The 26546-nt window shown below is 43.4% G+C and overlaps 1 protein-coding gene across 1 annotated transcript in view; it reads right to left on the minus strand.

The window, feature by feature from the left end:
• The window catches only part of SYTL3 (synaptotagmin like 3), a gene marked incomplete at both ends in the record, with an annotated part of 66915 nt that extends 41109 nt beyond the window's left edge, over window positions 1–25806 (minus strand). The window contains 3 exons of the mRNA XM_081033012.1: window positions 12030–12094; window positions 23127–23345; window positions 25697–25806. Coding sequence (XP_080889138.1) covers window positions 12030–12094; window positions 23127–23345; window positions 25697–25806 — 394 coding nt within the window. The remainder of the gene's footprint in view (window positions 1–12029; window positions 12095–23126; window positions 23346–25696) is intronic.
• Between the last annotated feature and the right edge of the window lie 740 nt (window positions 25807–26546).

A 26546-nucleotide genomic window follows, 5' to 3' on the forward strand; every position in this document is an offset into this window, starting at 1 on the left:
TATAAAAACGGAAATTTGGGACAGTCAGGCAGACACGTACAAAAGTAGGACGACGTGAAGACGGCATTAGCCAGCTGAGGCAGAGACGGGAGTGATGTAGGTACAGCAAAGGCTGCTGAGAACCGACAGAAGCTTGAAGAGGCAGGGAAAGAGTCCCCTAGAGCCGGCAGAGGACACGTGGTCCCTGCCACCACGGACTTCAGTCTCCAGGACTGGGAGACAATACATCTCTGCGCCCAGTTTGCAGCCCAAGGAAAATACTACAGAGGACCTTTGCAGATTCTGTCCCTACCTACCTCTCTGGCATCACTTTTGCCACCCCAACCCCTTCACAGGTCCTGGTCAAGCCGGACTTCCCACATGCCCCACACCCTCTACTTCTCCCACGCCCCTTCTAGTGCTTTATTCTCTGGGATTCTGCATCTGCCCTCCCGAGGCTGGTCTCTTCATGGATGCCGCACACACTTCATTAAAATTCGTCCGACGGCACTGTAACCATTTGGAGATAAGAGCAGATCTGCTTCCCCCGCTACATGGTGAACATTTGAGGACACGGGCCTCAACGTAGGCATGTCGGTCTCCCGGGCACCTAGCAGAGGGCTTGCCGTGCACAGATGCTGGTTGTAAATACAATAGCAACCAACACTGTTTTAGCAATAACAATACGCATTCCCTCATTTGCGCAGCACTACCAAATGTGTATGAAAACAAGGTCATCGTTCTTTCACAGCTTAGCTTACATATAGTTTCATCCATTCATTCGCATTAATTGAGTGTAATTCACAGGAACTTTGCAGAGATAAGCATACAGGGGACACAACCTCTGCTCATTAGCAGGAGCTTATGGTCCTGTAAGCAGCCATACAAACTCCACAAGGAGCTGGGTTTGCAGATCCAAAACCAGTCCTGCAACTGGGGAGATCGTGTCTGTGGCAAGTCGTTATTCATCTATGTATCCATTGCTCGAGCTAAAAGAAATAGGGACAAGGCACCTGATCTCAGATACTCCTACCTACGCCTACACGATGGGTGCCCCTCTCCAGCCCGGTTCCATTGTGACGCCGGTCAAGCACACTAAGTGCCAGCCTCCCACCGCCCCGACAGCAGCTCCTGCAGCAGATGCCCTGCTCTGCTGCCCCTACCCTTCTCTCTGGGTAACATGGTTCATGGGAAAGAGGGCAGAGGGCGGACGCCTGGAATGCCCCAGTGCAGCTCAGTCAGCCAGCCAAATCCTGTTCTCGTGGTGGCCAAGGGGCCTCACGTCCTGAACCATATGGGTTGGTCTTCTTCCAAGACATGACCACTAACTCCCCCTCTTACACTGTCAGGCCCCACAGCAGCCCTTCATGAAGGAAAGTCATGCACACCCAGACAGCAGTGGCGCTAACAGATAAGGCCATCGAGCTGAAGGGCGGCCAGCTTACAGCCACGTCTCTGCTGCTGCCCATAGACCGGGGGCAGCATCCTGTGTAGGAAAGCATACCCTGGAGCTCCAAGTGTGACCCAAAGCGAAGCACAGTAGGGCTACCTGCAGGGAGCCTCCCTGGGAACTGTGCAGTGTGTTCCTTCCTCAAGATGATTTATGTCCACCCTTAGTGGTTGGTCATAATATATGGCTTTTGTTAGAACAGCACACTTTGTTGCATCTGCCAGGAAAATTATCACAATAAACACACAAATCTAGGATGTGCATGGCATGAACAGGACCCTCTTAGATGTGGCTCCCTTTGCGCAGTGCCCAACCTGCACAACTGTATGTGACAGTCCTGAGAGTTGGCCCACACTGGAGCTTAAGTATCCTCCAAATGCTGAAAAAAAGGTGAATACAACCAGGGGATGTTAGAAAATTACAGTATGTTTTAGGACAATAAAGTTTTAAACCAATTTTTGGCTTACATATGCAAAATGGAAAAAATTTCACCTAAAAATCCCTTGTCATGTAAAGAATCATCATTTCCTCTCATAAATGGTTTCAGAGCTGGATTCCAGAGGCTTGTTGGGTATATTTTAATTCTTTATAGAAGTTTGGAGCTTAGATAACACTGAGGCCAAGACACTACACCAGGATGAAAGAAGATAAAATACATGAGTATGAATCAGCAATTAACGCTTTCCAGGAGAACAAAAATTAATAATAAATTTATGATCCTGTTGGCAAGAAGTATCTCCCATCCTGCCACTAGACATTACTCTTCTGCTTAGCGGCATGAGAGAAAATAATTTTCCCTTAATTAAGCTCCCTCTACTCTATCAGCAGAAATTCTGGACAGCTTCATGTGAATAACAACCACTAAGACCTGAGCAGTAACTCTTCCGCAAAGATATACTTCAGCTTGACAGTAACTGGTCCAGGGTGTTGAGTACCAAGGACAAAAGGGGATAAACTGCTTTTCAGCATCCTTTGATTTTCTCTAAAAATTGAATGTGAGTTTTAGGAGTTCTCTATCCTAAAGATTCTAGATATTAATCCTTTATCCGATGTGTGACTTGCAAATAGTTTCTCCCATTCCATGGGTTGCCATTTTACTCTGTTGAAAGTGTCCTTTGACACATAAAAGATTTTTCCAATTTGTCTATTTTTTCTTTTGTGGCTTGTGCCTTCGGTGTCATATCTAAGAAATCATTATCAAAGTCAGTGTCCTCTTTCCCCCTATGTTTTCTTCTAAGAGTGTTATCGTTTTAAGTCTTTGATCCATTTTGAGTCAATTTTGTATATCGTGGTAGGTAAGGGCCCAACTTCATTTTTTTACTTGTGGATATGCAGATTTTTGCAGCACCATTTATGAAAAGATTACCATTTCCCCATTGAATGATATGGGCACCCATGTCAAAAATCATTTTACCATATATGCAAGAGTTTTTATCTGGGCTCTCCATACTATCCTGTTGGTCTATGTCTGTCTTTTTGCCAGTGCCACACTAGTTGGATTACTATAGCTCTGCAATGAGCTTTGAAATTAAGAAGTGTGGGTACTCCAGGTTTGTTCTTCTTTTTCAAGAAACAAACAAAACACCCAATTCAAAAATTGGCAAAGGACTCGAATAGACATTTCACCAAAGAAGAAGATATACAAATAACCAATAAATCCATGAAAACATTTTTGACATCACTAATCATTAGAGAAATGCAAACCAACACCACAGTGATACAGCCACTATGAAAAATAGTATGAAGGTTTCTCAAAAAAATCAAAAATAGAGCTACTATATGATCCAGCAATGCCACATCTGGGAAAATATCCAGAGATGAAAGCAGGATCTCGAAGAGGTATCTGCACTCCCATGTTTACTGCAGCACTATTCACAATAGCCCAGGCATGGAAACAACCTAAGTGACCATCGACAGATGAATGGATCAAGAAAATGTTATATATACTGTGTTTCCCCGAAAATAAGACCTAGCCGGACAATCAGCTCTAATGCGTCTTTTGGAGCAAAAATTAATATAAGACCAGGTATTATATTATATTATACCTGTGTGTGTGTGTGTGTGTGTGTGTGTGTGTGTAGTGTATATACATAGTGGAATATTAGCCATAGAAAGGAAATCCTGCCATTTGCAACAACATGGATGGAACTTGAAGGCATTATGTCAAGTGAAATAAGTCAGACAGAGAAAGACAAATGCTGCATGATATCACTTATACGAGGACTCTAAAAACACTGAACTTATAGAAGTAGTGAGTGGAATGGTGGTTGCCAGGGACTGAGGGTGGGGGGGAAATGGGAAATGCTGGTCAAAGGGTACAAACTTCCAGTAAGATGAATAAATTCTGGGGATCTAATATAGAGCCACCATGGTGACAACAGTTAACAATACTGTATTGCATTCTTGCAAGTTGCTATGAGAGTAGAGCAGTAATGTTCTCACCATAACAACAACAAAATAGGAATTATGTGAGGTGAAGGAGGTGTTAACAAACCTTACTATGGTAAACATTTTCATATATAGATATACATATATATGTGTATATATATATATGTGTGTGTGTATATATATATATCAAATCATTAAAAAAAGAATAAATGTCAGGCTTGTCAGACACACACATGCTGATTGAATGACTGAAAACAAAAGAAGACAAAAACCATAATGAGATACCATTTCACACCCATTAGGAGGGCTATCACAAGAAACAAAACAAAACCAAAAACAAGTATTAGCATGAATGTGGAAAAGTTGGAACCCATGTGCATTGCTAGTTGGTAACATGAAATGGGACAGCCACTACAGAAAAACTATATGGCAGTTCGTTAAAAAATTAAGCACAGAATTACCATTTGAGGGCCGGCCTGGTGGCTCAGGCGGTTGGAGCTCCGTGCCCCTAACACCCAAGGCTGCCAGTTTGATTCCCACATGGGCCAGTGCCAGATGGCTCAGTTGGCTGGAGCGCGGGCTCTCAACCACAAGGTTGCTGGTTCGACTCCTTGATTCCCACAAGGGATGGTGGGCTGCGCCCCCTGCAACTAGCAACAGCAACTGGACCTGGAGCTGAGCCGTGCCTTCCACAACTAAGGTTGAAAGGACAACAACTTGACTTGGAAAAGTCCTGGAGTACACTGTTCCCCAATAAAGTCCTGTTCCCCTTCCCCAATTAAAAAAATCTTAAAAAAAAAAAAAAAGAATTACCGTTTGAGCCAGCAATTCTATTTCTGGGTATAAACACAAAAGAACTGAAAGCAAGGAGTTGAACAGATATTCGTACATCACTGTTCATAGCAGCATTATTTGCAATAGCCAAAAGGTCCAAACAACACAAGTGTCTATTAATAGATGAATGGATAAACAAATATGGTGTATACATACAATGGGATATCATTCAGTCCTACAAAGGAATGAAATTCTGATACATGCTAGAACATGGATGAACCCTGAAGATAAGTAAAATAAGAAAGATACAATATGATTTCACTTATATGAGGTATCTAAACTAATCACTTTCACAGAGACAAAAAGTAGGATGGCTGCCAGAGGCTGGGGCAAGGGTAATGAGCAGTTATAGTTTAATGGAGACAGAGTTTCAGTTTGGGAAGATGAAAAAGGTCTGGAGATGGGTGGTGGTGATGGTTGCAGAATAACGTGAATGCACTGACAGCTACTAAACTGTACACTTAAAAATGGTTAAAATGGTAAATGTGTATTATGTGTATTTTACAATACAAAAAAATGAACGAGGAGTTCTTAAATTCAAAACAATTTATTTGATTTAAGTATATATGTGCCTCGTCTTTTAAAAAATGTATTCGTATATAAAGAGATAGCTTAACATCCAATTGTCAAGGTAATTCCCTGGAAACTACCCTAATCAGTAATTTGGTCTAAATATATGAACACATGAATTCTTAATTCAGAAAACCTATTTCACCTTGGTTTCCCACTCTGTTCATTTAAATAGAAAAAACGATGATGGTCATCAAAAAGTTGCTACATTTTACCAGCTGATAATCTAGAGCAAAGGGGGCAAACTTTTTCCTGTAAAGGGTAAGGTAGAGAATCTCAGGCTTTGCCAGCCATACAAATCCTGTTTGCAACTACTCAATCATTGTATTGCCAAAGTGGCCACAGACGAAAAGGGGTGAGTATACTGTGTTCTAATAGAACTTTACTTACCGAAGCGCAGGGTGGGCCAGATTTGGCCTGAGGGCAATAGTTTGCCGACCTCCAATAGAGCAGGGAGTATTAAGTAAAATAAAATATGGACTAGCCTAATAACTAGCCCATTTAATCACGGATCCTCCTCCAGGCTAAAAGCAACGGATCAAAACCCAAAACAAGCAAGTGGGTGATGAGGTGGTCAGATTGTAACACTTCAGGACCAAAGACGTAGGTTGTCTAAAGTGGCCTCATCATCAAGTGGGGGTAACCAGGGCACAGAGGCCTGTGGGAGAGGTAGAGACAGATATCGTAGGAACGCTAGGAATCAGAAAGCCTCAGGGACTCGCCAAGTTCCTGGTGAGACATTTGTGAATATATACATAGAACTGGTGCATTCAAACTGCCCTGGGCAAGCTGAGCAATTCAAGTTTGAGTCGCTACTATGAACAAAGCCAAAAGCATCATGAAATCAAAGGTGACTAGAATCAAGAACCTGCGTCCAAAAGATTATTACCTGGAGAACAAAAGGTTTGAAGGTTGAAGTCTTACTCCACAACAGAATCATAAAACCTGACTTCACAGTCTCTAAGCAGTGTAAATGGACCGGTCAGAATATCTGTCCGGGACATGACAATCAATCCAGTCAGCTGGGACAGTCACCTCTAGGGCACACACTCCGTTTTGTAGGCTGGTGCTCATTTTGTCTTTCTTCTTAAGGAGAGTAGTAAGAAGAAAATATTCAACATTTTCTTTTTATTTTCCCCCCTTCTTCTGCCTCCCTTCCCCCCACTCTGGTTCAAGCCGTTGTTTCTCAGTCTAGTTGTGTAGGACACAGCTCCCTGGCCCATGCTGGTACCTGCCCCCTCCCCAGGCAGTCGGTCACCGGTCGTGGGTCGGCCGCTCACAGCAGCCCACTGGCTGCCGGCCACTCACGCTGGCCACCGGCACCTGGCTCATGGTGGCACGCGGTAACCCACGGCACCACACAGCAGTCCGCGGCAGCCCATGGTAGCCCATGGCCACTCAGCTGCTCACAGCAACCCAGTTCCAGGTAAAGCTGTTGTTCACAATCTTAGCTGTAGACGGCGCAGCTCACTGGCCCATGTGGGAATCGAATGGGCGACCTTGGCGTTAGGAGCACCGCGCTCCATCCACCTGAGCCACTGGGCCGGGCCCCAACATTTTCTTTAACATAAGACAAAAACACATACAAAACTTTATGTCTAGGAAATAGACATGCTTTCATAATGAAACCCTCTCCCGAAAGTAAACACACGAACGAGGCACTCGGTTTGTAACTCACAGGTTTACTAAACCATCCCTGTAGAGTCATCTGTTGAATTCCAGATGGGAGGTCTTTACTGAGCCATCAAGTAGACAGGAAATAAAGGCAGGGCCTGGAGACAGAGCCACTAATGTTTACTTGTAGCTGCTTCTCTTAATTCATGGCCCTGAATGTTTCAAGCTCATACAGCCAGTTGGATGCTGTCCCGATGGCTCTGTGATCAGATGCACTGTATCCTGGCTGCCCGTGTAGAATAAAACTCTGCAGTCACTTGCAGACTAAATAACATTTACTACTGGGAGGAGGCAATAAACATTATTTTCCTTCATAATTATTAGACACAGTATCATCCTGGTTAATTATATAATCGATCACTGAGACCATTATCAGAGGCCATGCTAAGGTACAGCTTTCTTAAGTTATTTTATTTCCCCAATTACTAACAATAAAGTGAAAGTCACAGTAAATTGTTTACATATTATATTTAACCATTTTTAACTTGAAGAAGTATTAGTATTAAAAATAGAAACATTGTCATCTTTTTACTTTTAAGCTCAACTATGTCAAGCAATAATATGTGGTTGTAATGAAATATGTGCATTTACAGCAAGGAGCCAGAAGAGGGCACTATCTTCATATGCTTAGCAGATAGTAAAGGTGGGTTTTTCAGTTTGTTTTCTAGTTATTAGTGATTTAGAAAATGTCCATTGTAATTTTTTATTAACTTTGCTACTTTACTAGTGGCTCCAAAAGTTCAAATGCATAAAAAGAATGACTTGGGGACTTGCTAAATATACACTCATGGGCCCCACCTGGTCCCACTGAGGCAGGAATATTGAATTCAAAATAGCCCTCAGCTGATCCTGGAGCAGAGGTCCCAGAAGCCACAGTAAGAGCACTCTGTGTGGGGATTGCCCAATGCATGGGGTGGGGGTGAGAGTGTGTGGGGGGAGGGGCAGGAGGTGATGTGGCAGAATGGCCAGGGAGCTGCCTAAAAAACAGGAGTGATACTAAAACGTTAACAATAGATTAACTTTCTCAGGGTGAAGTCACAGTATTTTTAACGTTACTTGTTATGCTAGTCTTCATTTCTCAATTTTTAAAATGAATATATATTACTTTTACGTTCAGAACAGTCACAAATGTAATTTGAATGACATTTGAAGGACTAAATGGGGCCAGAGTGTGGTAAGAGGGCAACTGGCATGCCGTCAGGTGCTGCAAATGAGCACAGCCTTCCTGAGGGTAATTTGCCACACGTGTCAAGCCTTTCAAGTGTTCGTGCGTTTGGCCAGTTGCTCTTCTAAGAAGCTGTCTGAAGGAAACAAACCGAGAAGCCACGATACCTGTACAGGATGTTCCTCACAGAGTTTTCTGTCATGAAAATTTGAATATGATACACTCACTGGCAAGAGGGAACCTGTTGAATAAATGGTAGCACATCCATCTGAGGTGTTTTATGCAGTTGCCGATACATGCGTGAAGAAGTCTTAACAGCGCAGGGAAGTTTATGCTAAATTGAATTTTAAAAGCAAGACAGAAAGCTATATATAGTCTGATCACAGATACAATCGATGACTCTTACCTCCTGAGTCACACCTGTGCAGTCCCCTCCCACCCTTGTAGAGCTGGGGAGTGTGACCATCCTATGAAATGACAGGGTGTGACTTCTGAAGCCAGGTCATAAAAGATATTGATGGAGAGAGACAGCAGAAAGTAGAATAGAGGTCATAGGGGCTTTGTGGAGTTGGGGGAAGAGAGATGGAGGGCTATTGCTCAATCGGACAAGAGCTTCTGATTGGGATGATGAAAAAGTTCTGGAGATGGATGGCAGTGATGGTTGCACAACAATGTGAATGTATTTAATGCCATTGAACTGTACAGCTAAAAATGGTAAATTTGTTGGGGGCGGCCGGTTAGCTCAGTTGGTTAGAGCACAAGCTCTTAACCACAAGGTTGCCAGTTCGATCCCCACATGGGCCAGTGAGCTGCGCCCTCCACAACTAGATTGAAACAACTACTTGACTTGGAGCTGATGGGTCCCGGAAAAATACACTTAAACAAAAGTTTTTAAAAAATCTTTTTTTTTAAGAAAGGTATATTTGTTATGTATATTTTGCCACAATAAAAAATTGTTTTAAAGGTATTGCAGGGCTCTGCCTTTGTTTCTCTTGGGTCACATGGTGGAAGCCAACTGCCTTGTGTGAGGACACTCAAGCGGCCAGGAGAGGTCTGGGTGTGGAGGACCCCAGGCCTGCGGACAAGAGCTGCACTAACTGGCTGGGTTTGGGCATGAGCCCCGGAGAATGCCGATCTGCAGCCCCAGGCGAGGCTTCAGCTGAAGACAGCAACCATGTGAGATAATAATGTGAATTGTTTTAAGCCGCTAAGTTTTAGAGGAATCTGTGATCCAGAAATAGATAACTAATAGCACAGAAAGAAGCACAGATGTGAGCTGTCTCCAATCCTTTCGTGGCTTAAACCACCATCTTGTTTTTCTAGCCTCCACTTAGGATGTAGAAGGCTGAAAAGAGCCTCGTTCACACCATTGCAACAAAACCATGAGATAATATGCAGATTCACAACCTTTCTTGGACATGCAGAGAGCTGAGGTTGCAGCTGGCTTCCTATTAGGGCCTCTGGGTGGGGGTGCTGGGGGGAGACCAGAGTCAGGAGGAGAGGGAGGGGTTGGCTCCTTCCTGCTGGCCTGTGTTCCTGTCACCATCCACTCAGCAGTGGCCCTGCCTGGATGGCGTCTGCTCCCTGCAGTTACCACCTCTGTGTTCCCTCAGGGTTCCCTTTTCCTTCTTTCAGTCCTCCAAAGAAAATTAAATTCTTTTTGTTCAGATCACCACCTGGTTTCCTAACTGGCCCTCAACTGATACAACACACAAATTCAATTCAGCTCAATTATTGTGCCAGGTTCTCTTGAGGGGCACAGATATAAGTAAGACAGAGCTCCCGCTAAGGTCCAGATCACCCTTTCCCCATCTGACCTTGACTGCCTTTCCCTACTGTCTCCTACCAACCCCCACCCCACCTGCATGTGGTCCCAGCACAGCACTCTCCTGCCTCTGTTCACGCTCTGTGAGCCCAACTCGACTGAAATCGGTCACGAAGCAAATGAGACACCTGGCATTTGAGGGAGCACTGTAGAGGGGGAAGGATTTGGCTTTTTGTTGTTGGTTTGTTTTGCCTCCCAAAAGAATGATTTATGCTTAGGCTGTCTTTCACTACTCTCGTGGGTTCTCTGCTTACTGCTGGTTTCATTCTTGTGCAAAGTCACTGGACAAGAAAGAGAAAGTCAGAAGGTCAGTCTCATTTCTTTCCTGCTCCGCGTCTTACCTCAAGTGAGCCACGTTAGGAAAGGAAGCCAGCTGAAGAGATGGCAAGATGATAATGTGTATGCGAGCACGCACACATGTGGGAGCCCACACACGTATCCTGGCGTGCATATTAATTTACCTAACTGATAAAAGGATACGAAAACTTCCAAAAATATAATTTAAAAAAACTCCAGGTAATGTCTTCATGGTGATGGTACTGAGCAATAACAGGAATTTCATTCCCACAGTCTTATTGCTTATGAGCTCGAAGTGAGTGAAAAAAATGTGAATCTATCTACCACCTGAAGATGGTAGCGTTCCCGCCAGCAAAAAAACCTATATTAAAAGAAACAAAACAAAGCAACAAAACTTAGAGAAAGACCCCAAGTTGCCATTGCTCTGCCCAGACTATGCACTAGATGGAGTCAACAGCAAAAACTGATACTTGGAGGATGGAAAAGCCTTGGCTATGCCAATGGTTTGTGGCGTGCTCCAAAGGCCTCAGTACATACATAGACATGCAACATATCTGGGATATTAAACTTTCCTGAACGGACAGTATTTAGGGAAAAAAGTGTTCACAAAGCTGGTGGGGGGCAGGAGAGAGGGCAGGCATGAAAAGGGGTTGAGAAAGCCTCATCTAATGAAATCACACACATACTTGCTGCATTCTTTGTGCTCAAGCGCTCCCATTAGCGGTATCTTTTCCGCTAGATTTATAATAAATGCAGCAGAAACATTGTTTTTCTTGAGCAAGAAGAGTCAGGAATAGAATCTAGGTGAGAATTTAATCCACTGAATACGGACCTTGGTTACCAGTGTCTTTCATAAAAGCTGAGCGCTAATACTTAAGCCAATCTTTCTTTGTTTGCCAACACATTTTTGGTTGATGCTAAATAGCTTATATCTCTACCACAAACTGTCACTCTTTCCAAGAAAAAAAGAAGTGTTTCGAGCCACCTTCTTCCCTCTGAGTCAGTCTGGGCTCCCTTGTCACACATCGCAGAGTTCGGGTGCCACCCGTTACCGCATAGACAGATGTGACTCACAGAGCTTGCTGGCCCCAGTTTGTTTTGAGGACACTTGTGTGCCCCTGATAAGTTACTCTCTTACCGGTACCGCTCGCTCCTTTTGACATGGCCCTCCTGTAGCCAAAGCACAGCAAATGCTCTCCGTGGTCCCAGCTACCCATCACACCATTACATCAACTTTGCAAATATTTTGTAAGACATTTCTGGTATACAGACCATGGAACCCACACTTCCACTCATGTAATCACAACATGTGCTCACATCATCATCATCCTCTGCTCAGTTCTAACGCTATCCACTTGCTGTGGTCTCCAGGTATTCATGCAATCATTTTGATCAAGTACCGTCAACAAGGTTTTGTCCTTGGCGCTGTAAGGGACTAACACAATTTCAAAGCATAGTCCCTGCTTGTGGAGAGAAAGAGAAGTGCACAAATAATGATATAACATAAGGCTCTGTCCACAGTGCTGGAAGGGATGTACGGACCAGAGCTGCTGCTGTTTCGGAGCAGGGAGACACCACTCCCATAAGCAGGAAGTCAGGGGAACTTCATGTCAACAGGTGGATTTCAGCAGGTAGAAATGGGGGTAGAGAGGGAGGTGCCACACGCAATGGGGGGGAATACCAGGAGTCCAGGGGCAGAGGCAGGGAAGCAAATGGGCCAGAAAACGGGTGAGGGCCTACCTACCTCGTCCTTACAGTTTTCTTTAATGTTCAAACGTCTGAACTAACTATTTTAAAATTAGGAATATATATCATTTTACCTTAGCAAAGATTTGAAAAGTATTTACCTTCAGTTGGAAATTTCTTGGCTCGTTCCTCAAAGAACCATTCTCCAGTTTTGATTTTCACATTTCTGAAAAACAAGCAGAAAGGAAGCCTCAGCTAGAGATAGCTGTATTGGGCTCATTAGAGGTACTTAGGTAGTATCACAAAATATTAGTCTTGAAAGGGACCTCAGAGTTCAGATGACTGACCCAACCCCTAACTTTACAGATTTCCCAGAGCAGTGGAGTGATGTGACTAGTTAGCAGCCAATTAGGGGATGTCTATGTGGGCATATTTTACTTTATATATGTACTACGTATACGTAATATATATGTATTAACCTATGTGTGTGCCCAACATGTAGTAAGTACTTAATGTTTTCTGACTAAACAAGGAGAAACAAAACTGCTACCAAAGGAATCAATTTAGTAGAGTATACAGATGTTATATTATAAAGTTGTACCCCTGACATTTATATAATGTTAGTAATCAATGTCACGCCAGTAAATTTAATTAAAAGATAAAATATAATAATTTATCATGTTTTTTTTTCCCCGTGGGAAGCAATAGCATGAAGGAATAGCTACCAAAAAAAAAAAAAAATTCAATGCTGTTTGCTAAGAGGAAGATCATCCTTAGTCTAGTTTCAGGTGAGTTTAAGTTAAGCACGTTTACCAAGAGCCAGCAGAGAAGGTGCCTGGGATGAGTGTGCTTCAGTGGAGATTTGGGGGCCGGGGTCCTAGTGGACCACACGAGACACCCTGGGAGATGACTTAGCCAGCTGGTCTGAGAGCAGCTCCCTAGGGCAGGACTACATCTCCCTCCTTTTTAGTCCCACAGAGAGCAGCGGAGGTGGGGGCACTTTTACAGGATCACTGCTTGAAAGCAAAGTCCTAACGTATGTTTTACTCTTGATAGTCCCCAAATTCCTGGAGAAACCACCCTCAACCTCAAAGAACATGAGAAAGTTAGAACTATTAATATCCTTTTAGGATGTAGAAAGGTAAACGCACCATTCTTATCAATTTTTCATACCCGAAATAGTAATATGCCACAAACCTGTCAATTCCTGGTTATGTAAACTTAAGAAAAATTAAAACTTCAACTCATGGGAAAGTCTCTTTTATTAAAGTATTTACTGAAAGAAACCCTCATTAAGTTCTCTAGGCTCTCTACAAACTCAAGTGGAGTTTTCAAACTTAATGTTTACAAACGCTGTCAGTGTACATAAATTCACAAATAAATGCCAATTCACGCGTTATTTAAGAAACAGCCTACCATTGCCTATGAAGTTCTATTGGTTCTCAGAGACAGCAACCAACTTCCTCCCCTTCATCTGGTTGTTAGAAACTATTGTATTCTCTGATTAGTAAGCAAATGATTGTTTCCAGTGCTTAGTAACTAGAACAAGGAAATCATACACAGCACATTTATAAAATCTGATAATCAGTCACTGCCAAGCAGAGCCAATATATGCAATGTGCAACTGTGATTATGACTTAGATAGGGAAATGTTTGCAGCCATAAAACCAGAAACTCCAATATCTAATCTACTAAATTGAAGAAGAACTCGGCATCTTAACAGAAGTTTCCCCTGAAGTAAAACAGAGAGTCAAAACCCAGGGGAAGTTTGGACAGATTAAAGGGGTGGTGAATTCACGCTCCTTTGAGGTGTCACATCTCCTAGTTGTTCTATTTCTGAGGATGCCTTTTCTGTCCTTTCATGCCGGACAAGGTCTAACCATTAGTTGAGGGGAGTAGAGAGCAATATCCATGGAAACAAGGAGGCCTCCCTCTGATAAATCAGCTTCACTTCCTGGGGTTTGTTTCCTGATGGTGGTGACCCGTCTCAGTGAATTCCTCTCTCACACTTTTCAGCTCATTACCCTGGCAGCCAAAAGCATTCATATACCAGACAGGTCTGGAGATGGGGAGAGGTCTCAGATTGCAAAAGAGATCAGAGCAGCTAAGAATCCAGCAACAAGTCAAACCATGACCCTGTCTGTAGCCAGCTGAGCTGGCCGGACACGGGCCACCACTGCAAAGCAAACACACACACACACACACACACACACAATCACGAAAAATGGTTAAGGGGAGGAGGGCGAGAAAGGTGAAAACGCCTGAGTAAATTGCCGAAGCAGATTATTACCAAGTCCTCCTCTCGTCCCAGTTTCAGAACCTATACGAGAAACAGATAAACGAAAAGACTAGCCACGTAATGCTGGGCATCTAATGTGATCACCACAGCGTCTCACTGAATCCCAACTGATCACCTGTGAAGGTCAAGCGGGAGCTTATTTGTCACGGACAGATTTGGACACAAACTCGCAGGTCCCTTGGGCTCATCTGTAATTAAAGAACGGAAGGGTAAAAACACCACAGTCCTACACCAGATGATGCCCAGCACTTTTTGCATTTGAGGCTGTTTCCTTTCAAAACTAGATTTGAGCGGGATCTTAAATAATTCTTGCAGAATCAACCATTTCATGAGCAGTTGTTCCCTAACACGGTCATTCCCTAATACTCCCATAAGGGCTCCCTGTTGGCACAAATCCCAAGTTTTCAAGGGAACACCTTTTATCATTCACATTGTCTAGGACAGAGGTGAGCAGACCGTGCAGTGGTGGCACCCGCAGTATCTCTGTCCTCGTTAGGGCCAACACGGGGTAGCCTGACTCACAGTAACCAAAGGAAGCATTTCTTATTTCTTCCCAGACAATTAATCAGAATCTGGCTATGAAAGCTTCTCGGAACACTTTCTGAGCTCAGTAATAGTTAATGCTTTTACGTGTCTCTAGCAGAATCATGAATTGTTTGTGTAACATTTTTTCAGTCAGTCGGCAAATACATCTGGAGAAGCGAAAGCCAGGGTGATGGAGAAAGCAGAAGATGTTGTCAGGAGTCCTGAGTTCTTTCAGTGGCTAACCTTTCCACTAACCCTGCATGAGGTTCACTGTAATTATAACTGGTGCCTAGAGCCTCTTAATAAACTTCTGGAAATTCCAGTGTCCATTTCCATAGCCGTGAACTCGCCTAATGCTGTCATTTTATTAGCACACGAGGAATAACTATTGAAAGCACTTTGCAAATTCTAGCATACACACGTTCAACAGAATGATGAATGGATGACCCTACTGGAAAGATAGTTGGACCTCATTACCATGAGCAAGCAGTGAGCCAAATAGGCCTCTTGGAAGCATTTTTATTTTGCATCCAGATTACTGGAATCTGCAGGTGGTCAAGGAGTCCATGCTTCAAGTTCCCCCAAAAGTCGGTATGATGTCCCTAGAGTTGCTCATGTGTTTTTCTACCATTCAACGCACACAGGTGGAAAACTGGTCTGTATAGTCGGGATTCTCTGAATGCCTAAACAAGCACATTTCCTGTGTAGAGCTGCTCTCCAACCAGTGCCCTGATGGCTGGCTCTTCAGACAAACAAGCTGCAAAGACTCCAAATGAAGAAGCCAAAGTTTGTAAAACTGAGATCAGCCTAACTGCTGTGTGCTAGCTTGTCCAACCGAGAGGCAACGCCCAGCTAAATAAAATGGCCCTATGCATGCATACCGTTGAAAACCGTTTCACTCCACATAATCCTAAATCTAAGATGGTTTTCAGTTACAAAGCAAACTAGTGAGTTTTTCCACCAGCTCAGTTGATCTGATTTCAACGTTCTTACAAGAAAAAAAGACATTGTTGTGATTAGCTCCTAGGTAACTGGGAGAGGAGTCAGAGCACTGAGATGAAGATAAATGATTTTATCGAGCTGTTACCACTACTTCGTGCAAAACATTGATAACTCTCCTTTCCTTGATCTCAGAGAGAGACGGGTCCGCTCTGTGTCATACTCAGTGCCGTATTCACAGCCAAGCGCGAGGGAGGCTTATGGCAGAGGCCAGTGAATCTATGAGGGTTGGTGAATGAATGAGTATCCCACATCTGCAGGGAGCCCTGAGACTTGGAGGGATAAGGTGGGGCCCAACATAAGTAGAGCCCTGGGGACAGAGTGCATCATGCCCTCTGAACATGTAGGATGGGCTCACAAACTCAGGCTCCCAGTAGAAACTGTAAATGAGGAGAGTGGGCTCATGTGAGACAGCAGGGAGGGGTGGGTGCCATGGCAACGTGGAGAACCGAGGCCCTGTTTTAAGGCATTAAATGATAAATGTTAGACATCACACAGGCAAAAAAAAGAAAGCCTATGGGCTGTCTGTACTCTGTTGGCCATGGGTTTCTGATTCTCGGTTTGTTATGTTAGATAACTAGTCAACGAAAAAAGACACATGCTGCAGCTAGACAGAGCTGAACTTGTTACGGTCTTGACACTAAAAATCAGGTTAGATGCTGTGCTTTACCCCGACTTCTCCATAGAACTAAGAAGGGATCCGCCAGCACCGAAGGGGCCACAGAAGGGGCAAAGGACGCAGAGCACCTCCTCCCTGTTGGCAAAACCTCAGTCCGGATGTCTGAGAGGCAGCCGAGACCCTGTGACATGATGCCACAGGCACAAGCAACGGAGTCCTGAAGCCCAGGGACATGCTTACTCTGTATGTGCATTATTGGGGGAAACAGGGAAAGTTCCAGAAAACAGTCTTCAAAAATATTTAAGACCCACCTCCATGAAAAGGAAACAGAAAGACATACGGAAAACCCCAGCTGAAGCAAAGAGACAACAGACTGGAATAAAGGAATATTTAGGAAATTAACGCAAAAGCAGAACGGGAAGAGCAGAATTGAGTGTGGAAAGTTGAATCAGTGAGGCTGATATGAGAGATGGTTTCCCAGAACATGGCATAAAAAGAAAAAGACATTAAACATTGAAAGTGAAGATAACACAAATGGAGGATAGAGAATGAGGCCAACCTACATATGAAAAGTTATTCCGCAAGAAGCCAGGGCAAGTGGCAGACAAGAATAATGCGAATAAGCAGGCCTGATTCAAGAAAATGGTACTGAGTCAAGAAAGAGGCAAACCCCACTTCAAACCCATTAGTGGCTCTTATCGGGAAGAAAAACAAAACAGATAATGACAAGTGTTGGCGAGGATGCGGGGAACCTGGGACCCTTGTGGACTGTTGGTGGGAAAGTAAAATGACACAGCTGCTATGGGACAGTATTGTGGGTATTTAAAACATTAAACCTAGGAATGCCATGTGATCTAGCAATTCCAGTTGTGGATATATGCACAAAAGATTGAAAGCAGAGTCTCAAAAAGACATTTTATGCCCACGTTTATAGCACCACCGTTCACAACAGCAAAACAGTGGAAGCAACCCAAGTGTCCATCAACAGGTTGATGGATAACGAAAACTTGGTATATACCTACCATTGAATATTGCTCACCCTTAAAAAGGAAGTAAATTCTGACACATGATACAACATACATGGACCTGAAGGACATTATGATAAATGAAATAAGCCATCACAAAAAGACAAATTCGGTCTTTTTGATTCCACTTACATGAAGTACCTAGAGGAGTGGAAATGCGTAAAGACAGAAAGTAGAAGGGTGGTCACCAGGGCCTGAGGAAGGGAAGTAAGGAGTTGTTGTTTCACCGGTACAAAGTTTCAGTTTTGCAAGATGCAGAAGTTCTGGAGATGGATGGTAGTGAGGTTTGCACAATGGGAAGTTCTTAAGACCACTAAACTGTGCACTAACCAGGGTAAGATGGTAAATTTTGTGTTATGCACATTTTACCATAACTTAAAAAAAAAATTTAAACAAGCAAACCCAAAGGATAGGCACCTCAAATGAACTTTGTTGGATGAAAACTGATGTGGAGGGACTCATACCCACACACACACGAGAAACTGTTTTAAATTACCAGGATACAGAGAAAATAAATATTTCTAGTACATAAAGATCAGATGATAAATAAGAAAATAAAACTAAAACTAGCTTCAGATGTCTCTGTCATAGTAAATTCCAAAAGACCATAAGAAAGCATTTACTAAATTTTGAGATAAAAGGTTGGGACTCAAGATTTAAAAATCCAGTATAGTCGTCACTCATGAGGGAAGGCTAACTGAAGGCCTTCTCAAATATGTAGTGGCTTAGAACATATGCCGCCCACATGCTTTTCTGGGGGAAATATCCTGAAATCAAAATAAAGAACTTGCAAATTGGGAAATCACAGTCTCAAAATCAGTTAAAATATAGAGTTGGTTTAATAACTGTTGTAAATGTAATTAGAGAACTATGTAGGTGACCAAAATAATTATTTACAGATATTCTAAAACATACAAGTAATAATTTAAGAGTATAGATATATCAAAACGATTGGCTAAGTGATTAAAATTATTTATAAAACATTTCTGTCTCTATGAATTTGACTACTTTAGTAAGTGGAATCATACAATATTTTTCCTCCCGTGTCTCTGATTTCACTTAGCATGTTTGCGAGGTTCATCCACGCTTCAGCATGTAGCCGAATTCCACTCTTTTTTAGGGCAGAATAATATTCAATGGTACGGATATACCCCATTTTGCTTGCCCATTCCTCTGCTGATGGACACTTGGGTTGTCTGTGACTATTACAAACAGTGCTGTTACGAACATTGGCTTATTGACTAAAGTACAGTTTGACAGCTATAATTTGGGGTCAAAACCCAAATTATATTTTCATTTTGTTATTTCAGGTGGAAAAAGTTTTTGCGATGCACTAGCTCTTAGGTTCTGTTAACATTTATAGTAAGATTCAAACTTTAAATACTCGTTTCTTAAACAGAACTCAAAATGAACTCAGATGTCTTTACCACATAAGATTATATATTACCTCTGTTGTCATACACATCCTACTGTCCTTTTCCCAAGCAGCAACATGAATTTACTACCCCAGACTGTAGAGCCCCAGAATTCTTCAAATTAAACACAAAGCAATCATTTCAGATGTGGCAAAAACTAGGCCAGGCTTTGAGGACTGTGGGTAAGGTAACAGTTTCATTGCCTTGTTGGCACGTTTTTACAATTTTAAAAGGAAGAAGGAATAACTGGTTTCTTATCTGTTGACTTCATTATCGTAAGTTATAAAAGTAGTGTTCATATGGGTAGCACAGTACATAGCAGAATTAGGCATTTTTATTTCTTTCCTTTTAAAAAATTGGTTTAGTTCATTTCTTAAAACAATCCTTAAGCGTAAGTTTGAATCTGAGAAAGATATCACAAAACCCAATCACACTTTCACCAGAGCATCCCAGAGCTAGAAGGGATTTCAGAGGAGAACAGACAGATCAGCTTTAACATTAGGCACAAATCCATGGGCAAACTTCTTTCGACCAAAAGGAGAGCTTTTTAATGTTGATTCTTAACTATCTGCATTAAGGGACCAGTGCAGGAGTTGAATCATCTAAAGTCATGAAATCCACACATGACCTTTATTTGTGGAATCACTTTGGTCTGATCTACGGACATGTGTATGTTATTGTGGAGAGTCCTATGAAAACAAGACTTAAAAGGAACTACCAGCCTGTCCAGCATCACCTCTCGCCTACACTCCAGCCTACACTCCAGCCCAGAGTGTTAACCACGCAGCACTTCCCTACCAAGCAGAGTGCCAGCCCAGGGAGATGGCCTCCTGGGGCTGACCTTCCCTGCAGGGCAAAAGGTTTCAGCTGATCTGAGAGTGAGGTGACAACTTCCAGTACGAACAAAATAGTTAGTAATACAGAAAGGTTACTCATCTCAAAAAGGTTTTAAAAGCAAGACTTGCCAAGACTAATTACATGCTGAGCACAGGAGAAATTTCAGCTTCAACAAAAGAAAAAGAGTGTGTGTGTGTATCATGTATAACAGCCAAGCTATATTGTGAGAACTAAAACAGATGCCATTTTTAATTCAGAACAATAACAACAAAAAACCACGGTATTTCATGGAACAAAAGGCTTCTCCCTTGTGAAATTAGTCTTAGGAGTTAACCTCTAGAAAATTTGTAAATGTACAAGTATGTGAAATATTTTACTCAATATGTTGAACTTCTCTATATATGCTTTTTAACGTGAAACACATGAACATACTTTCTATCAGCAATGTTAAACATCAGATTAGAAAAAAAAAAGAAACCAAGTTTTGAAACAGAAGGTAGGCAGTAGAGAAATGTTATTTTAACCTTGGTACCAAGCTAAATAAATCCTTCCTTGGCCAATTCTCCTATTCTATACCTGGTATTTCTGGCACTGGATTTCTTTTCAATCTTTCATAAAGTAAATCTTTGACTCACTTGAAGAATAGAAGTATGTGTAATAATGAGTGTGAATTATTCCATTTTCATACGTTAGATATTTGCCTTTGTGGATACAAAGTGGTGATTCAGTATTTTATCAAAACATGAGATTATGAAAATCTTGGGAGTATCAGTCTGAAATGTAAGAGATTACATTTTCCAAACTCGAGGAATTTTAACTTGAAGCAGGAAACAACTAGCAGAACTTCTTTTGCACTGTCACTTGATTTTCCATGATAATAATACACGTGCACCAGTTGAACAATTTTGTTTTGGAATTCAGGAGCAGGATGCTTTGCTTCCCCCCAGGAGATCTGAATCAGTGGTCTATGCTACGGAACAAACTGAACTACCCCCAAACTCAGCGGGGGTAACAGGGCAACCATGTATCACTGCTTCTAGGGTGGGCGGGCACTTCTGCTCCTCTGGGTCAGGCTATCTGACCTGGCCTGGGCTCTCTCACAGGTCTGAGGCCTGAGCCCTGGCAGCTGTGCTGGGTGCTGTCTCTCCCTGCAGCAGCTTCGGGGAGAGTCTCCCAGCAGGCACGAGAGGGCGGAGATCAGGAGGGGACTGCGTTTCAGTTTTACTGACTCCATGGCCTTGGGCTGAGGGCTAACTACCTTGTGTCTCTAAGCCTTTGTTTCCTCACCTGTAAAATGAGGATAACAGTAGTGGCTGCCCCGTCAGATTATTTTATGGTTTAAATAAACATTCGAAGTAAAGAAACACTCAGCCAGCATCTTGCACATGGCGCATGGCTGTCCCATCACCCTGACAATGTCCGGCCCCCTCTCTAATCCTGACCCTCTCCCACAAATGCTCCAACCATGGACACTCTGGAGCGTCACCTCGAGCAACTCAGCCCTCCCTCACTTCTCCCTCCTCTGAGCTCCAGACACCCTTTGCAGCCTCACCCTCAGTGGTCCTGCGTGGGAAGGCCTGCCCAGAAGGCGGGAACCTCAGCTGCCTCCTGGGACCCGACACCAGCACATTTCAAAAGCCTCTTCACTGCCTGCAGCAATCTGCAAATTGGTTTTGCTTTTTTTTTAAATTACTATCCTAGAGATTCCCCTTTCTTGATTTTAAAAACCTGTTTCCCTCCTCCTGTTCCACAACACATCCGCTTGTTTTTGAGGAACGAGTCTGAGGCTGACGAAGAAGCCAGGAGAGCAAAACGACTGGGGTCAAAACCCATTTCCAGCTCGCAGTTCAGTTATGAATGTCAAATATTCTAAAGTTTCACCAAGCGTTCTCTTTGGCCCTAAAATAGGATGGCAGCCCAGAGTGGACCAATCCAAGAGAGAACAGAGGGCTGCTCAGAAAGCAAAGAGAAAGGAGGGGGGAAACCTGTTGTTACAAATTAATTAGCTCTCTCCCCATTCGATTTCCTGTGTCAGTTCACTCAGGGTAACGCAGGTAGGTATTTTGAAAAACATCCTATTTCCAAATAAGGAAGCTGGGGTTTTAGAAATCACACTGGTGTACTTAGAGGGTAAAGTTTCAAGACCCACAGCCCGACACCTCTGGGGTGGAGATTTCAACACGGCCAGCATCCCAGGAGACTGCCTCAGCCCTGTCCTCCTGTTTTGATTTTTTGGTGTTTATAGTTAACTACTAGAAAAAAAATGCTGAAGAATTTAATACCTTACGAAGCAATGTTTAGATTTCAACTACATATGGTTGATTGACATGGAAGACGATCTTAAGATCTTTCCAGAGGTTATTTGCAATTGTCACCTACTCTCTCAAAATTCCAGACCTGCATGAGCACAAGTGTGGCCCGGGTGGCTCACAGGACTTCTTTGTTTTTCCTTCTCAAGCTGAGAAAAGCCTGAAGGGCACCAGCTTCCACAAGCCAAAGAAACCTGAGTCACGCAGAGGTCCAGTGTGATAGGAGTCAGTACGCCTTGGACGGTTCTAGAGAAGCAGAAGGTATGCAGCTCAGGACCAAAGAAATCTGGTTGGACAGCGTCACCTTTCTTTAGATGAGTGGCTGAAACACATCAGGCCTTGCAAAGGGACGGGAAATTGAAGGAGATGCAGGTCAGGATGCCCAACAAACACAATCCTCCCGAGTTGGGGGAGAGAAAATTCAGCTCCCTCCCCACACTGTGTGAGCGCCTAGTTCAATCTCTGTTCATTGGAGCAGTCATGCCTCTGCAGCAATATTTGGAAGTCACAAATCTCAAAGTCTCTGACTACTCTCCTAGCTTCACAGCAGACGAACGTGTCTCCCTTCTCACAAGTTCTGTGATGTCTTCCCCAACCACCAGAAACATTCTCCCTGGGGTTTTCAAGAATCAACGACCAACCCATTCTTGCTTTGAACAGTAGGAGACCAAACCCAATATGTCTTTTACCATTTTCAAAATGGGTAGTTCAAAAATACCAATTCCATGTTTTAAAAAAATGTTGAAACCTCACAACACCAAAAGATTAAAATAAATGTAGATCCAGTCTATCACTAGTAGAAAGCATTCTCATGTGTTTATTCGCATGTCCAATACGGGTCAGCTCGCCTCCTTCCAAAAGGCCTTGCTTAAAGCTGCACAGGGTCACTCTAATGTGCCCTGTGTTACAACCACCCCACTTTTCCCGGAGGAGATAAATGAAGCTCTAAGAAAACGAGGGCACATTGTCAAAACCCAAATGAATCTTAACTCCTGGGTGAGCAATTCCTTAGCCACTACAAACAAAGTTTTGTAAATTTACAAAAACAAACAAAAACCCACGTTTTTTATATAATAAAATTTATCTTTGAATTACAGTAACCTCCGAGTACAGAAAGGTCTCTCCATATTATGCACTCGTAGACATTGGCCACCTCTCTTTATCGATGGTTTGTCTCCCACCGTCTCTCAGACCTGAGTCCGGGGGGACCCGGACTTCCTCCCTGCTCACCTGTCCTCGTAACACCCGGTGCACCTCCACACGTGGGCCCTCCGCAGGAACACGCGGCACTCGGAGCACACGCGGTGGCTGCAGCCCTGGCACGCGGTCCCCCGGTTCAGCAGCAGCCCCAGCACCCGCTGGCAGCGGGCACACGATTTCTCTTTGTTCTCCTGGCTCACGTTCTTCGTGCCTCTCCACCGGAGATGCTGCTGGCGCGTCTTCAGTTTCCTGGGGCCCAGAGTTAAATGGGAAGATTCGACTGAATGGAAGAACCGACGCTGGACACACTCGTCCATGGTCTGGACTCCAACAGTATGGCCATGGCAAGAGAGGAGGGGCCCTAGCACCCAGCACCCCTGGTTTCCACCATGGCCGGTCATGAGGCTTGGTTCACACACGGGGAATCTTAGCTCCAGGGTTGCTGGATGGCAAAGCATAAGCAGTATGCCTGGCACAGAGAAGTTAGCTGCTAATTTGTTCTAGGTTCATCCCTTCCAGCCCACAGAGCATGATAATGGTAAGCAAGAATAGTGAGAGAAAAGAAAAAAACACAGAAAATGACATTAATTCTAATGTGCAAGGCATGGAAAGATCTACAAATATATAGCATACATGCCTGCTATTGTCATGTGTTACCCAATAAAACTATTTAACTCATGCTCTGCTTTGCTACTGTTTTCTTCTGGGTGGTCAGTGTACTTCCAGCCCACTTCCCCTACGCAATAGCCCTAGGGCAAAAGGATATTACCTTGGACCCCAAAGAGGTGTTATTAACCAGAGCACTTTTATGAAATGTCTGTTACCTACTTTTAGAAGAGGGAAGTCACTCTCTAGAAATAAACTTACATCCAACTTTCAGGATTTGCCCTAGAATCAGTACCCTCAGGAACAAAACAGTTCTCCATGTTCTTTGTTGACATTCAAAATGATGTTTCTACATCACAGAAAGCTCTTTAATCATTAAAAAAAATTCCACGTTGGTCAGTGTGTTACATTTCTTAGTAGAAGGAAGTCTAAGTATATTTAGAGAGCTTTGGGATAACAGGTGACGGTAGAAAATGAATATTGTACCTTCCAGTTGACCAGGAAATTTCCCTCATTCCTCAAGCATTTGGTTGTGCGGTTTATTTTATATGTGCATTTTTCTTGGCAGACTCTCAAAGAGTTCTGCCATTAAAAACAAAACAAAACTGATCTTCCTGTGGCAGCCTGAGGGGACCTCTAAAAATGGTTCACTCTTCACTTGACCCAGAGAACCCCACAAAATGCTGCACATTGAGAGGTTCCAATCTTTGTGTGCTCACTTTAAGAACACTCATAAAGCTGCCCGGGCCATCAATGGTATGCATATTTGAAAAGCCACCAAGTATCTGAAGGGCGTCACTTTATAGAAGCAGTGTGTGCCATTCCATCATCACAATGGTGGCGTTGGTAGGTGGGCTCAGGCCAAACCATGGGGCTTGATGCAGGGTTGGTGGCCCAGAAAGAGTGCGGAATTTTTGCTGCACATTAAAATGCTTAAAACTGCAGAGAGTCATGCTGAATGCAAGGGTTTAGATGCAGGTTCTCTGGTCACTGAGCACAGCCACATGGACAAAGCTCCCGAGACACTGGCAGAGCTCTCGGGCGGGCAAACCCATACGTCAGCTCCCACTGCCACACTGGCAGGACCCTCACTGAAGAGGAGCCAGTTGTGCCTAAACCAGAAGAGGCGGTTGCACAGAAGAAAACCATCCCACGAGAAACTGAAAACACAAAAACTTACGGCCTAGAAGTAAGTTCAGCATCACATAAATGCTAATAAAAGTAAAAACAAACCAAAAAGCCTATTCCATTACTTTTTTTCTAAACCTCAGGTCCTCCATAAACATTGACAAAGAAACAACATCTATTTAAATCTAATCTGTGTAAAGATGGACCTTGACAGGTAACAATGGACAGCTTTGACACAACCTAGCCCTGCTTTATTAAATGCCAACCAACGTCAAACAGCCTGTGCAGCTTAAGAGACCACAAGGAAAGACGCTCCCTATTGACAAATCAGTCTGGGAACAGGCTGAGCAGGTTGGTATTTTATACTCCTCTGGTACTCAGAGCCGACTTGGAAGCAAAAGCAAGAGGAAAAAAAAAACAACAAAAGACAGGAATGGATTCCAGCAGATTTGCTGTTTCTAAGCTGCTTTGCTTGCTTTTCTTTGTGCCATCAGATACCATGAAAAATAATTTAGGAAAGCCCTTAACGGGAGGTCTTTCCCCTGAGGGCTGTTTTGGAAGCCTGACAGCTTCCTTTGAATTATTCCTGCAAAGTAGGCAAATTTATCTCTCTCTCTCTCTCTCTCACACACACACACACACACACACACACACACACACACAAGGCACCATTTAAATGAATAACAAAAGCAGCCTCCCTGGTCCCCTCCTGTCTTCCAAGTTGAGTTAAACAGCAGAGGTAATCTCTACCCACAGCCTGTGTCATTCGGACTCTCTCTCAACAGACAAGAGGCCAAGCCCATAGGAGCAGACTCCTAATAGAGCCAAAAACCCAGAGAATTCCACCCATCCCAATGACAGCGTACCGTATCCTTTCGTCCTCGATATTTTGAATCACCCGGTCTCGGTACAGGACCTGGAGAATCACCTCCCGTTCTAATTCCTGGAGGGAATTCAAATTGACTCCTTGGGCCATTGTTCTCTGTTTCTGAGAGCCAAGGTTAAGTTTCTTCACTCCATGACCAAGCCCCCAGGTCCTGTGGATGAGCTCAGAGTCCCCAGCAAACCCAAGTTCTTGAAAGTGCTCCTGCTCCTATTTCATTGGCAACCGTGTTGCTCGTGGCTCTTTCTTTTCCTTTTTAACGGTGTCACCTTCCTGAGGACGAGGAAGCCCCAAGAGGCTGTCCCTGTGTTGGAGCCGTTGCTCCCAGAGCCTCATGCCACCCCTGCAGCGTCTTTACTGGGTCCTGCCGCAGCCTTTGACGTCCGTCTAAAAAAAAAGCATATCTTTTTCTGAAGGTTTGCCAGAGATGGTTCTAAATTTTGATCCAAGCAGATAATTCCTGCAAAGCAGAAGTAATCCCCAATCTGGGGAAATTTACAAATAGCAATAAGAAGAGTATCAACGTCTCCTAGGAGCTAACTTTCCCCTTCAGATGTTTTAAGGTCATCAGTAATAATTAAAAGCCCAGCCCGGTCGTACCTGGAGAAAAAAACAATAAAAAGGGCATCAATTTTCCTGGCTTCATATCTCTACAGTGTTACTTCAGAAAAGACAAGATGTTCTATACAGACAGACCTTTGCATTTTCTGCTGAGGTAATAAAATAAGACTTTAAATTTTACTGAATTGGTCGTCTGGTGTTTCTAAAAGCCTCAAACGCTCAAACTTGTATTTTTCTAATATGAATTCTGTATCTTCAGTGATTACAGGTAT

This window comes from Rhinolophus hipposideros, assembly GCF_964194185.1.
Source record: "Rhinolophus hipposideros genome assembly, chromosome: 3".
In the NCBI taxonomy this organism is placed as follows: domain Eukaryota; kingdom Metazoa; phylum Chordata; class Mammalia; order Chiroptera; family Rhinolophidae; genus Rhinolophus; species Rhinolophus hipposideros.